The 14,320-nt window shown below is 50.1% G+C and overlaps 1 protein-coding gene across 2 annotated transcripts; it reads left to right on the plus strand.

Moving 5' to 3' along the window:
• Window positions 1–2,608: 2,608 nt before the first annotated feature.
• Epo (erythropoietin) lies at window positions 2,609–6,357 on the plus strand. Of its 2 annotated transcripts, none has more exons than XM_041646263.1 (5): window positions 2,609–2,684; window positions 3,228–3,370; window positions 3,813–3,899; window positions 4,121–4,300; window positions 6,202–6,357. In XM_041646263.1, exons 1-5 carry the CDS (start codon window positions 2,672–2,674, stop codon window positions 6,355–6,357), a joined length of 579 nt encoding a protein of 192 aa, XP_041502197.1. In that variant the 5' UTR covers window positions 2,609–2,671. The 2 variants fall into 2 exon arrangements, with proteins under 2 accessions (XP_041502197.1, XP_041502206.1); XM_041646272.1 differs by having other exon boundaries at window positions 6,205–6,357.
• Window positions 6,358–14,320: the final 7,963 nt, after the last annotated feature.

A 14,320-nucleotide genomic window follows, 5' to 3' on the forward strand; every position in this document is an offset into this window, starting at 1 on the left:
GTTCACGTGACTTGCCACCATCTCAAAGGAGCTGCCTCCTGCCTGCGTCTTCATCTTTCTACCCCGTGTTTTGATCACGCTCTCCCCAGTCAAACCCCATGGCTGCCTTCTCCCCGCTCCCTGCCCAGCTTGTTACACTGACAACCTGGCAACCCTGACTGCTTACAGACAACCGCCACTTCCTGGTGCACCTTCTGAGTCTCTCCTCCTTAGGGGTGCGTGCGCGTACGTGCGCGCGTGCTGGTGTAAGTGTGGCGGCTACAGGTTGACTCTGCGATGTCCTGCGCAGTTGCTTCTCCACTTAATTTTTATTACATTAATTAACTGTGCGTGCATCTCTATGTCTGATCGCCACAGGGCCTATCTGTGGAGGTCAGAGGACGACTTGCCGCAGCTGATCCTCTACTTCCGGGAGATGCGGGTTTCAGGGATCAAACTCAGGTCACCAGACTTGGTGGCAGGCACCTTCGCCCCCTGAACCATCACCTCCCTGGCCCTCCACCTTAGTTTTTAAGACAGTATCTCAGTGAACCTGGGGCCTGATGATTAGCTGTCCAGTGAGCTCCAGGGATCCTCCTGTCTCCACCTCCCCAGTCCTAGGATTACAATCACAGGCCACCGTGTCCAGTTTTTAATGTGGAAGCTGGGAAATCTAAATCAGGTCCTCGTGTATATGAAGCAAACAATTGCTAAGTCATTTACCCGACTCCCTCCCCTTATTAATATATATATATATATTATTAAAATTTACTTGTTTTGATTGTATGTTTGGATACTTTACCTATGTGTCTGCGCACCATGTGTGGACAGGATCTGTGGAGCCCAGAAGAGGGCATCAGATTCCTTAGGTCTGGAAAGACACATAGTTATTAGTTGTCAAGAGGCTGCTAGCAACTGAACCTGGGTCCTCTGCAACAGCAGCAAGTGCTCCTAATGCTGGTTATCTCTCCAGCCTCCTCTACTTGGTCTCAATCCATCTAACGCCCTTGTTGGTCCCTCCCCACCAGAATGTCACCAGGGTGGGCATTCATGACTTGGTCCTCAGGTCCCTTCCTAGTCAGCATTCCATATTCCAAAAACATTTCTCTTATCTTTACATTTTAAAGTGAGATTTATAGGCTTTGTTTTATGTGAGGGCGCTTTGCCTGCACATGTGTATGTAGGCCTCATGTGAGCCTGGTGCCCACAGAGGCCAGAAGAGGGCATCCGGACCCTTGGAACTGGGGTTATGGATGACTGAGAAACACCATAAGGATGCTGGGAATAGAACCTGGATCCTCGGCAAAGAAACACGAGCTTAACCACTGAGCCATCTCTTCAGTATGTTAATGTAGCTTTTTTAGCCTACAAAATGAATAAGAGTCTTGCACAAAGCAGACATTAGTTCTGGGGATCTGACTTCTCTGTAGAGCAATTGCATAGAAGGTCTAAGTGTGTGGATGGAAGCAAGACTCAGTGGTAGAGCCCCTGTCTAGAATCCCCCAGTGAGGGGCTGGGGTGTAGCTAAGTGGTAGAGCCCCTGCCTAGAATCCCCCAGTGAGGGGCTGGGGTGTGACTCAGTGGTAGAGCACCTGCTTAGACTTCCCCAGTGAGGGGCTGGGGGTGTGGCTCAGCTGTAGAGTGCCTGCCAAGACTCCCCCGGTGAGGGGATATAGGGGTGTAACTCAGCAGTGGAGTGCCTGCCAAGGCGCCCCCAGTGAGGCTGGGGGTGTGGCTCAACAGCAGAGTGCTTGCCTAGAATCCCTCAGTAAGGGGCGGGAGCTCAGTTATTGAGCATTTGCAAATGTACAGAAAGCCTGGGGTTCCAGCACTGTCAAAACAAAAGCAAGAACCCCACATCAACGGTCCATAGTCCTCAGCAATGTGCCACAGGCTTTCTCTTCTGAAAGTTACCTTTCTGGGTTTTTAGGGTACTAGAAAATGAGAAGGGGTGCGGGGAGGAACCCCACAGTCCTTACTTACTTGCATCTGGTTCCTCAACAGGGACAACTCTGGCTTTTAGAGCAAGTCGTGAGACTGTAAGTAGCAAAAGCACTTGGGCTACTTCCAGACTCCAGCCCCTAGGTATTTCTGATCTAAGTCTCTGTCCTGGGATAAGGACGCCCCCCAGAGGAGGTGATCTGGTGCCCAGCAATTCATAGATCAGCTCCTCACCTCAGTCTAGGCTTCCCGCGCATCTTACAGACGTGCACCCCACTGGGCTCCCCTCCTGGAAATCGGAATCTGTCCACTCCCCCTCAAGGAAGACCCCCCTGACAGCGTGCGTGCCTGGAACAACCCGCTCCACCCCAGCAAGCACCAGACCCAGGCGTCCTGCCCCTTGCTCTGACCCCAGGTGGCCCCCACCCCTGGCGACCCCTCACGCACACACTGCCTCACCCCCACCCCCACCCGCGCACGCACACATGCTGATAACATCCCCGACCCCCGGCCGGAGCCACAGTGTCCCCGGACCAAGCCTGGCCGGTGGCTGCTTCTAGCTGTGTTCCCGAACAGACCCTTGGCCAGAGCCACCGCGTTCCCACTCTGCCAGCGCTCCCTGAACGGTGGCCACCTTCTTCCAGGCTAGTGGGGTGACCTGGTCCCACAGATCTTCCAAGGATGAAGACTAGCAGCGTGGACACTGGCCCAGCCCCGGGTCGCTAAGGGGCCCCGGCAGCCAGTCGCGGAGATGGGGGTGCCCGGTGAGTACTCACAGGCTAGGAACCTGTGACCTCCGGGGCTCCTGTTTGAGCAAGGATTTGCATCTGAAGCTATTGGCCAGGAAGTGGCCGTGTTCAAGGACCAGCGACTAGCCAAGGATCAAGGAAGAGAGAGGGGGTGGGGCAGCCTCCTCCACGTGCACGCAGAGGTTTGGGGAGCCCCCTCGTGAATGACAAAAAGGGGGAGATCCAGAGCAGGGACAAAGTTTAGGATTTTAGGGAGCTGAGGCGCTGCTCTGTGGGTGAGAAGCTGCTCAAAGAATTACCTGCGTCCAGGAGTCCCAGCTTCTCAGGATCTGCCAGCCTCTGGCGCGCACCCACAGTGAAGTTTGACCGAGAAGTGGATGCCGGTCGCTTGGGGGGTGGGGTGTGCAGCGCCGAGGGGCAGAATGAAAGCCACTCAGGCAGAGAGAGCCTAAGCAATTGCAAGGTCGGGGTCAGCAAATACTCGCTGAGCACACCAGCCTCTGCAGGACCACCGCCCCCTCCCCTCCCTGCCTCACTCTCAGCCTGCCTTTCTTCTAGAACGTCCCACCCTGTTGCTTTTGCTGTCCTTGCTGCTGCTTCCTCTGGGCCTCCCAGTCCTCTGTGCTCCCCCTCGCCTCATCTGCGACAGTCGCGTTCTGGAGAGGTACATCTTGGAGGCCAGAGAGGCCGAGAATGTCACGGTAAGCTCCCCGGTCCCACAAAAGAAACTGGTTCTTAAGGGTCTAGGAATTTGGGTTCTTTCTTAGCGCTGCCTTTAGGGTCAAGATGAGATGTTTAATCCCAAACCTCTTCCACCCCCCACCCCCCAAGAATGATAAAGCTGGACAGGGGATGTGTGGCCCAGTTTGGTACAGTGCTGGCTTAGTGTACAAGCAACCATGGTTTCGATTCACCTACATCCCTAGTATTTGGGAGGTGGAGTACAAGGATCAGAAATTCAAGGTGAGCCTCGGTTTCATAAGCCGAGGCTAGCCTCAAATTTGAAACCCTTGACACGAAACTCTGTGTAAAATAGGGAAGAATGCTAAAGCTGGTGGCCCCCAAAGCATGCCCAGTAACGCTCAAAGACAGAGAGTATCTGCAGGCTTTTTGGGGGTCTTGATGTGGTGGTGTGTCTTTCAGATGGGCTGTGCAGAAGGTCCCAGACTGAGTGAGAACATTACAGTCCCAGACACCAAAGTCAACTTCAATGCTTGGAAAAGAATGGAGGTGAGTTCTATTTTTTCCCCTTCCTAGAGGTGGGTGGGTCTCAGTCTGACACCCCGATAGTGTGGAGGAAAGAATGATAAAGACAATCCCTGATGGGATATGGTAGCATCCATTCAACAAACCTTACTGCGTGCTTTACTGCTCCTTCTACCTAGCCGCTAGGGTGTCTGACAGCCAGGGAGACACTGGATGGCCCTTTCTAAGTCTTTTGCCTCCTCTAGGTGCAAGAGCAGGCTGTAGAAGTTTGGCAAGGCCTGTCCCTGCTCTCAGAAGCCATCCTGCGTGGCCAGGCCCTGCTGGCCAACTCCTCCCAGCCATCAGGGATGCTTCAGCTGCACATAGACAAAGCCATCAGTGGCCTGCGCAGTCTCACTTCCCTGCTCCGGGTGCTGGGAGCCCAGGTGAGTAGGAATGGGTGTGGACTCAGCTGAGGGCTGAGCCTGTAAGATAGCTCAATGGGTAGAGGTACCTGCTGCCAAGCCTGATGCCCTGAGTTCAAAATCCCCGGAAGCCACCATGGGAGAAGAGAACTGGTTCTCTCAAGCTTGGTCTCTCACCTCCACCTACATGCTGTGGTGCATATGAGTACATAAATGAATTCATGTAATAACAAATCTAAAACAAGGAATACTGAGAGCTCAGGCTGGGAGATGGGGTGGGGGTGGCATGCTTGCTGCACAGATGTGAGAAATTGAGTTCAATCTCCATCACTTCTGTTTAAAAAACAAACAAACAAACCAAACAAAAACAAGGTAAGGTGAAATACACATGTAATCCCAGAGCTGGGGCATAGGAGCACGGGGATTCCTGGGACTCACTAACCAGCCGTCCAACTCTGTTGGTGAGCTCCAGGTTCATGAGAGATGCTGACTCAGAAACTAAGGTGGAAGGGCTACAGAGATGGCTCGGCGATTAAGCGTGCTTGCTGCTCTGGTGGAGTTCAGTTCCTAGCCCCCCCACCTCAGGTGGCTCTCAGCGGCCTTTAAATCCAGCTCTAGGGGATCTGAGGCTGGATCCCAGACTCCCTGAGCTCCTGCACACATGCAAACATGCATATAGAAACAGACAATGCGGAGTGACTGAGGAAGACACACCTCTTGCTTCTACACCTCATGCGTTGTCTGCATACACACCCCCCCACACGTTGTGCACACACATACATACACCCCCACACGTTGTGCACATACATACACCCCCACACGTTGTGCACATACATACACCCCCACACGTTGTGCACACACATACATACACCCCCACACATGTGCACACACATACATACACCCCACACGTTGTGCACACACATACATACACCTCCACACGTTGTGCACACACATACATACACCCCACACGTTGTGCACACACATACATACACCCCCACACGTTGTGCACACACATACCTACACCCCCACACGTTGTGCACATACATACACCCCCACACGTTGTGCACACACATATATACACCCCACACGTTGTGCACACACATACATACACCCCACACGTTGTGCACACACATACCTACACCCCCACACGTTGTGCACATACATACACCCGCACACGTTGTGCACACACATACATACACCCCCCACACATTGTGCGCACACATACATACACCCCCACACGTTGTGCACACACATACATACACCCCCACACGTTGTGCACACACATACATACACCCCCACACATTGTGCACACACATACATACACCCCCCACACGTTGTGCACACACATACATACACCCCACACACATTGTGCACACACATACACACCCCCCCACACGTTGTGCACACACATATATACACCCCCCACACATTGTGCACACACATACATACACCCCCACACATTGTGCACACACATACATACACCCCCACACGTTGTGCACACACATACATACACCCACACACGTGCACACACACGCATACACCCACACACGTTGTGCACACACATGCATACATCCCCACACGTTGTGCACACACATACATACACCCACACACAAATAATACTGAGGGCATTCTTCATCATCCCCTCTATTCTGTTCCTGGTTACCTTTTCTTTTCTTTTTCTCTTTCTTTCTTTCTTTCTTTCTTTTTTTTTTTGGTTTTCAAGACAGAGTTTCTCTGTGGCTTTCGTGCCTGTCCTGGAACTAACTCTCATAGACCAGGCTGGTCTCGAACTCACAGAGATCTGCCTGCCTCTACCTCCTGAGTGCTGGGATTAAAGGCATGCAACACCACTGCCAGGCTTCTTATTACATTTTCATCCGCGGTCCTCAGCACTGCAGTGACATCATATTTTCTCTTGACAGAAGGAGTCGATATCCCCTCCAGATGCCACCCCACCGGCTCCACTCCGAACCCTCACGGTGGAGAATTTCTGCAAACTCTTCCGAGTCTACTCCAACTTCCTCCGGGGCAAACTGAAGTTGTACACGGGGGAGGCCTGCAGGAGAGGGGACAGGTGACCTGCTGCTGCTACCGTGATGTGTCCACCAACTCGCTCACCGTCGCTGCCTGTGTCACGCCAACTTTCCACCACTCCCAACCCTCCTCAAAGGGGTTGTGACCTCCTCACCAGCTTGTCCTCGGGACACTCCAGCATCAGCAGTGACATCTTGGGGAGCCAGAACTTTTCAGAACTCCATTCTAAAGTCTGAAGATGTCACCTGGCCAACCTGAGGCCCCAGAACAGGAGAGAGTCAGACAGCCATCTTGCATTTATCTGTTTTGTTCTTGTTGAGACAGGAGGGTCTCACATAGCCCAGGCTGGCCTGGAACTCGCTGTGTAGCTAAGGATGACTTTGGACTCCCGATCTTCCTGCTTCCGTTTCCCAAGTGCTGAGATTGTAAGCGTGCACCCACCCATTTATGGGGTGCTGGAGATGGAAGCCGGAGCTTCATGCATGCTAGGCAAGCACTCTACAAATTGGACTATATCCTCGGCACCCAGAAACCAGCATATAACTCAGGGACAGAGATCTAAACTCAGTGTCCTGCTGGAACTGTGACCCCACAGGACAAGCTTTGGGGTTCAATCCTTGTGGCACCTACGAAGAATACAGGGACTGGAGATTGAGGGGGCAAGCCATGACTTCTCCAGGTCTCATGGGGTCTTCCCTGACACATGTCCCACTGGACAGTAGAGGGAGTGAAACCATGAAGACACAATGCAACTGATTCTTAACTTTCATGGGCGGGAAGGGGTTTGAAGTTTTGTTTTTTTGAAATACCACTGGCAACAGCTGAAATCACCAACACGACTCCTGGCTTGTCTGTCTTCATGGGTGCTCCCCCTCCCAAGCTCTCCTGGCTCTACCTCCCCCCCCCCCCCAACCTGGTAGCAAAGCATCAGATCTGGGAAACCAGAGGTGGAGGGGGTGGGGCCCTACGTGCTGCCTCGCATGGCCTGTTTGACCTCTTGACCCTCCTGGGCTTGAGGCCACAATGCCTGCCCACGCTGGTCAATAAGCAGGCTCCATTCAAGGCTGTCTCTTAGTGGGCAGCTGCCAACCCTCCAGGACAAGTGCTAGGTGAGCTGGGGATACCACCGAGGAAGCAGCCAATATGTAGGGGTTCCCATTTAGAGGTCGGTGGCAACGCCAACCCCGGTTAATGGATCAATATGTCCCTAGCACTAGTCACCTACTTCAGGATACAGACCCCTTGTGAATCCAACCACCTGTGTCTTTCGTATTCCGAGAGGTGTCACTCTGAGGGTCTGACTCTCAGGGGAAACCCTGAGAGTCAACAGATTGATGAGTGACAGGTACCACAGCCAGGGGATGAGGGTGACTCCATATTGTTCCTGGGACTCCTTCCCTGAAGTAGTGCTTCAGGTGGAGAGAGCCGCACAACCCGTCAAAGACGACACACACTGTACCAGGACCCCAGCCCTGGCTGTTAGCCTGTGTGGCTGTCGTTCATTGTTCCCAAAACAAGGCCTTTAGGATCCAGCCCGAAAGCTCAGCCTAATATTCAAAAGAGATTATTTCTACAGTGCACTGCAGGAAAAATTACACGCACAATGAAGGAGTTAGGGGCTGGAGAGAATTTATTAGGGGTGTGTGTGTGTGTGTGTGTGTGTTTGTATGCTCATGTGCCCTGAAAAGAATTTGGGGGGGAGGCGAACTTAGCTCTTGAACTACAGTGCCCTCTTCAGGCGCAGTTGGGAATTGTTAGGGAGTCTTCCAAGCGATGGCTTTCCTCAAGGTTTTATTGTGGTTTCCAGACCAGACATCCGATTGTTGCCTCCCTTGCTATGAATGGGCAAGGGTGAGATCTCTTTTGTAGGTTGTTGGAGTTGCAATTAATAGAATTGGGGGTGGGCTTGGTGTTTTTGTTTGCTTGTCTTTTGAGACCAAATGGGCTAAATTGCTCAGGCAGTCCTGGAACTTAGAATTTTCCTGCCTCAGTTTCCCAAGTGCTGAGAGCACAGGCCTGGAACACTACATCTGGCTTAGCTTTGTTATTTTTTTTTTTTCTTAAAAAGGTTTATTTTGGTATCATTTATTTATTATTCTTCGTGTGTGTAGGCCAGAAGAGGGCCAGATCCCCCAGAACTGGACTTATGGGCAGATGTGAGCTACCCAGTGTGGGTCCTGGAAACTGAACTCTGGTCCCCTGTAAGAGAAGCAAACACTTTCAACCACTGTGTTGACTCTCCAGACACATTAGTCTTGTTTTGTTGTTGTTTGTTTTCCGAGACAGAATCTCACTATGTAGCTCTGGCTGTCCTACTACTCACTTTGTAGACCAGGCTGTCCTTGAACTCACAGAGATCCACCTGCCTCTACCTGGTGAATGTTGGATCAAAGGTGTGTGCCACCATGCCGGGCTTTAGTCTTGCCTTTAAAAAAAAAAAAAAAACTTTCTTTTTATTTTTTGTGTCTTTCACATCATGCCTCCTGATCTCACCCATCCCCCTCCCCCTCCCCCCTCAAGATTAAAACAAAATTTAACAGAATAAAAGGGGGGAAAAGGGAGAAAGGGAAAATCTCATCATGGCAGCTGCAATGTGACACAGTGAGCCACACAGTGAACTCCTTTATCCTTACATCCTTACACGCAGGCGCTCATCGCAAAGAATCTTTGGTCTGGTTTGAGACCCCTGGTCTCTGCTACACCGTTGATGCTGGACTCTTCCTGGCCATCCTGTTGCTGCCCTATATCATGGAGATCCTGCAGCCCTGGGTCCACAGGACTGACCCCACCCCACCACCCGCTCCATGCTCCAGCAGATCATAGATTGGGTGGCTGTTGTGGCGGGTCAACATACAACTCTGGGTTTGGGTAGTTGCAGGTTGGTCAGCCTGCCAGCTCTCTTCTGTCTTCACCACCAGGGGGAGCTCTCCAGCATTGCCCCAGCTAGTAGCATGCACAAGGGACAGGGCCAGGCTTCCACAGCCCCAGGGTCGGTTCTTCAGGGCCAGCTCTACTATGTTGTCCAGGGAAGGTGTGTAGGGGACACTCTTCCAAGTGCTGTGCATGAGGAGGGGATTTCAGGGCCAACTCTTCCCCCTGCCTCAGGTGTTGACGGGTGGTGGGGACCTCTCCCCTGCCCCTGCCACCACATGACAGATGAGTAATGGGGACGGCCCTCCCATGCTCACAACATCGGGGTTGGCTCACCCACACCTTGGCCAACAGGGTCAGCTCTACAGTGCTACCCAGGTGAGGAGCAGGGCCCTATTTCCAGAGTGCTGCTGCTGGCCAGCTCACTTCTCTGTTGCAGGCAGGCAGGAAGGGGCAAGGGGCTGGGGGCATCTCTCTCCCACCCACACTGCTGCATGACAGACGAGTAGTGGGGACGGCTCTCCCATGCTCACGAATCCCCCATACTCACGAATCCGGGGCTGGCTCACTTTTATTGTGCTGCCTAGGCAAGGCGCAGGACCTGCTCCTGAGTGCTGCAGCTGCTGGGGTCAGGGACAGCTCGCCCGCCCTTGTGACCTCTGTAGTCTTGCTTTTAAGGTCAAGGAAAAGCACTAATCAACAGCTGGCACCCGACCATGAGTTCGGCATTTATCAAGCCCAGCGTCTTGCCCACTTCTCTCACTCCTGCAACCCAATACCTGACAAGAAGCGACTCAGGGGAGAAAGGGTTTATTTCCTTACACTTTCAGGGGGCACACGCCATCATGGTGGGGGAGGCACGGCAGTGGGAACACAAGGCGACTGGTCAGGCCGCAGAGAGAGACAGATGCTGTTGCTTAGCTTGCGCTCGCCTGGGCTGCGGTTCAGGACTCCAGCCCAGGAAATGATGGCCATATTCACCTCAGCAAACCTACCTTGGGCAATCCCTGCCTCGCAAATGTGCCCACAGGCTGGTCTCTCCGCCGGGCTCTAGACCCTGCCAAGTTGACAATGACCGTGACACCACATCAGCTTAGCTTGGCTTGTTTTTAAGGCTCAGGTGTCTAAATGGTTAAGTAACTAGCTTTCTTGTCGGGGCCTCTGACCCTCCTCCAGCCTCTCTTCAGACATTTCACTACTTCACATGTTAAGTGTCTGAGGCAGAAGAGCAGGGATTCCAGCCCAGCCTGGGCTATGTAGAAGAGTCATCCTGTTTTTGTTGTTTGTTAGTAGCAATTGAACATTGTTGTAACCGATCTTCTGTTTTCTTCAAGACAAGGCTTCTCTGGGTAGCCCTGGTTGTCTTGAAATTCACTCTGTAGACCAGGCTGGCCTCGAACTCACAGAGATCCTCCTGCCTGAGTGCTGGGATTGAAGGCGTGCACCGCCACCACCTGGCTTGAGTGTTGGCAGCCCACAGAAAAGGACAAGGAAGAAGAAAATGGCGTTGTGTGTGCTTGCCCTCACTTTCACTGACAAGTCTGAAGCCCGGTTGCTCTGGGAATCCTTCAACATCAGAGCCAACTTCCTGGGATTCCGGTGTGGACCGAAGAGCAGTCCTTCAGTGCCGTATTAGGAAGGCTGGGACATCATCCCTGTGAGCTGAATGATTACTAGGTCTCTCTGATGTGAGACTGAAGGAGAATTAGGCAGAAAGGACCAATGATTTGATAGTGATTTATTGATTTATTTGCTGATTTGCTCAAAGCGCCGCTTGCCCTGCCTACTGGCCAAGCGTGACTTCGCTCGCTAGCGGGAACAGAATGACCTGGGGAAAAAGCTAATACAGCGGTCGTTGCCCTTCACAACCTGCTGACTGCCACCTGTGCCATTGTGAACCTCGCTAGCCTGCCCCACCGTGTGGTTTTAGAGTATAATGTGAGAAGACAAAGTGGATCAGGGATCGAAGCCTCTCAAGAGCCGTCGTCCTGGCTTTGGCTCACTGGGGACATCTCCTCTCCTCTATTCTCAGTGGTGTCAGATTGCTTACTGCAGAATGATTACAAGGCAGCCTCATCCTGTAAGTCAAACAAATAGATCCCCTTTACATATGTACATGAATATAAATGTAAAGGGGATTTGCTTTATTTGTGTATATATGATTATGCATGTGTCTGTATGTGGCGTGCATGTATGTATTTGTAGGTGTATATATATGGGTGTATGCATGTGCATGTACATATGTACATGAATGCATGCGCATTTATGTGTATATATGCATGTATATTACGTGTGCATGTATTATATACATGTATGTGTGTATGTATGTGTGTATATATGTGTATTTATGTATATGCATGTGTGTATGTATATACGTGTGTATTTATAGGTGTATTTATGGGCATATGCATGTATATGTATGTCTTCGTGTATATATGCATGTGTTTGTATATGTATGTGCATATATGTACGTGCATGTATGTATATCCTTATGTGTACATGTGTGTATGTGTGTGCATATGTGGTATATGTAAATGTGTACATGTGTATGTGCATGTATGTGTGTGTATATTATATGTGATGTATGTATATTTATGTGTGTACATATTCGTTTTGCCAGTTCTTTTCCTTTTGAAAACCCCAACTAAAACAAGCATGGGCTCTTCGGAGACAGCAAAAAGACGTCTTGCTGGAACAGATCAGATACGGTGGTAATCCCAGTGGTGGAAGGAGGGGAAGTGAAGACAGGTGGGTCTTGAGACTCACTGGACAGCTAGCCCAACCTACTTGAAGAGTTCCAGACCAATGAGAGACCCCATTTTGGAGTAGGAAGGTCTGCTGTCTATATGTTACTTTCATTGGTCAAATAAAGAAACTGCCTTGGCCTTTTGATAGGCCAGCCCTTAGGTGGGTGGGGTAGACAGAACAGAATGCTGGGAGAAAGAAGCCAGAGTGAGGCAGACACCATGAAGCTCCGGCCCGAGATAGATGTAGGTTAGGATCCTTCCCGGTAAACCACAACTTTGTGGTGCTACCACAGATTATTAGAAATGGGTTAATTAAGATGTGAGAATTAGCCAATAAGAGGCTGGAACTAATGGGCCAGGCAGCGTTTAAATGAATACAATTTCCATGTAATTATTTTGGAGATAAGCTAGCCAGGCACCAGGAACACAGCCCGCTGCTCCTCTTTCAACACCATTTCAAACAAAAGGTGGAAGATTCCTGGAGGAATGACACCCGAGGTTGTCCTCTAACCTACACACACACACACACACACACACACACACACACACACACAGAAGCAAAACCAAACAGTAATTTTTTTTTTTCATTTTGAGACAAGGTCTTGCTCAGCTGTCTAAGTTGGCCTGAACTTGAAGTCATCCTGCCTCAGCCACCTGAGTAACTGAGAAGACAGACCTGGGCTATCAGGCCTAGAAGGTATTTGTTTTGTTTGGTTTGAGTAGAGGTAGATGTGTGTGTGCTATGGGAGCTCCTTCTGCTCCTTCAGCCAATAACCTTTAAGATACCAGCCTACTTGGGCGTGGTCTCTTTTGCTTTAAAAAGCAGAGGTAGCCTTGAGCAGGTGCTCTCTCTCTCTTGTTTCCAGAACTGCTTCTGGCTATTAGACTCTGGTCTTGGTCGCGCAGAGGGCTGTTGTCTAGGACAGTGATCTGTAAGTTTTTCCCCTTAAATAAGTAACCCTTTTATTAACCATAATTCCAAACTGGTGTGAGATTGTTTTGTGAGTTACTTCTATACCTAGTACCCACAGGGATTTAAACTCCACGCCTCCCAGGCTCCATGGGCCCAGACAGTCGCTGCCTGCCTGGTTTGCTCTTTCCTGAGCGGTTTTTAAAAATCCCTGTCACAGTGCAGTGCCTATGCAGCATGTCAGAGCGCAAGCAGCTGCAACCCCTCAGGGTGACTCTATGTTGCATGGCAGCATATGCGGCTTCCGGGTTGTTGTTCTCTGCCCCTGGATTCTGGGTTTCTGGTTCCGTGTATGGAATTGATTTAATTACATTTACTTTGTTGAGCAACTCATATTTCCCAGTCTTTAACAAATACCAAGGGTGACACTGTAACAGGACCGTTTCTGTCACCTTTGCATTGGTTCTAGTCGTGACTTGGCAACAGCGCCACCTGCTGGATAACAGGTAACATGGCAGATTTCATTTCCAATGCAACTTTTACTGCTTTCTTTACTAATACAATGGCTTATATCATGCGAGGCTTATATGACTATGGGGATACCTCAATTTACTGGTTACTAGGTTTAAGTTTTCTCCATATTCTATCATTAAGGAAGACTATGGCACTCCTAGAAATGATACAATCTTTACGGACTAATAATGAACAGCTAGTTGACAGGATTAAAATAATTGAAAAATCAGAGGTTATCTGAACAAGTGGATACTATGATAGACAGAATTGACTCCATATCTAAGGGTACTAGGAAGTTATCTGAAAGAATTCATACTGTTGAATTTGACATTCAAAAGTTATCAAAAAGTTTTGATAAAGTAGCACACAGAATGTACCGTCAGGACGGCAATCTACACGATATTCAAGAAAAGTCCAAGGAGGAGATGTTATCTTTAAAGGAGAACATTCAAACCTTGGAATCACGGGTGCAGAATAAGGACTATAGACTTGATGCCTACATGAATCACTAGAAATATATACAGGCCAGGAGATTCAGGCTTTACAAGAAACAATGATAAAAAAATTGAAATGACTGAGGAAATTATTGGAGCTGATGAACATGGAAAGAAGGCACAAAGACAGGATGCAATATTGCCAGTGGCTGTCAGAACTGGATTACCCAGGGTTTTAGTGTCCTACCCTGTAATTTACTCTGACAAAGCATCAACTTCTAAAGGCTCGAAGGGAGCCAAAGAAGGTGGATGGACGCCAATAGGACTGAATGATCTAAAAGAAATTAAGCAAGCTGTTGTAACTTATGGCTTGCATTCTGCATTTGCAAAGGAGATGATAAAGACCTGGACTTCTAACATCGGGGCACCCTCCCCCATGACATTTTTCAGTCAGTTTCAGCAGTCCTGGATGATGGACCTTTGCTGATGTTTGGAATTTATTTCAGAGAAGAATCCAAACATATGGAACAAC

This window comes from Microtus oregoni, unplaced genomic scaffold, assembly GCF_018167655.1.
Source record: "Microtus oregoni isolate MIOR12 unplaced genomic scaffold, Mior012 000003F_ref0000135, whole genome shotgun sequence".
Taxonomy (NCBI): Eukaryota; Metazoa; Chordata; class Mammalia; order Rodentia; family Cricetidae; genus Microtus; species Microtus oregoni.

Bases quoted from the DNA above. Each gene is read 5' to 3' on its own strand.
- Epo (XM_041646263.1), top strand. The intron at 3,900-4,120 runs GTGAGTTCTATT...TGCCTCCTCTAG, and splicing joins ATGCTTGGAAAAGAATGGAG to GTGCAAGAGCAGGCTGTAGA. The intron at 4,301-6,201 runs GTGAGTAGGAAT...TTCTCTTGACAG, and splicing joins TCCGGGTGCTGGGAGCCCAG to AAGGAGTCGATATCCCCTCC.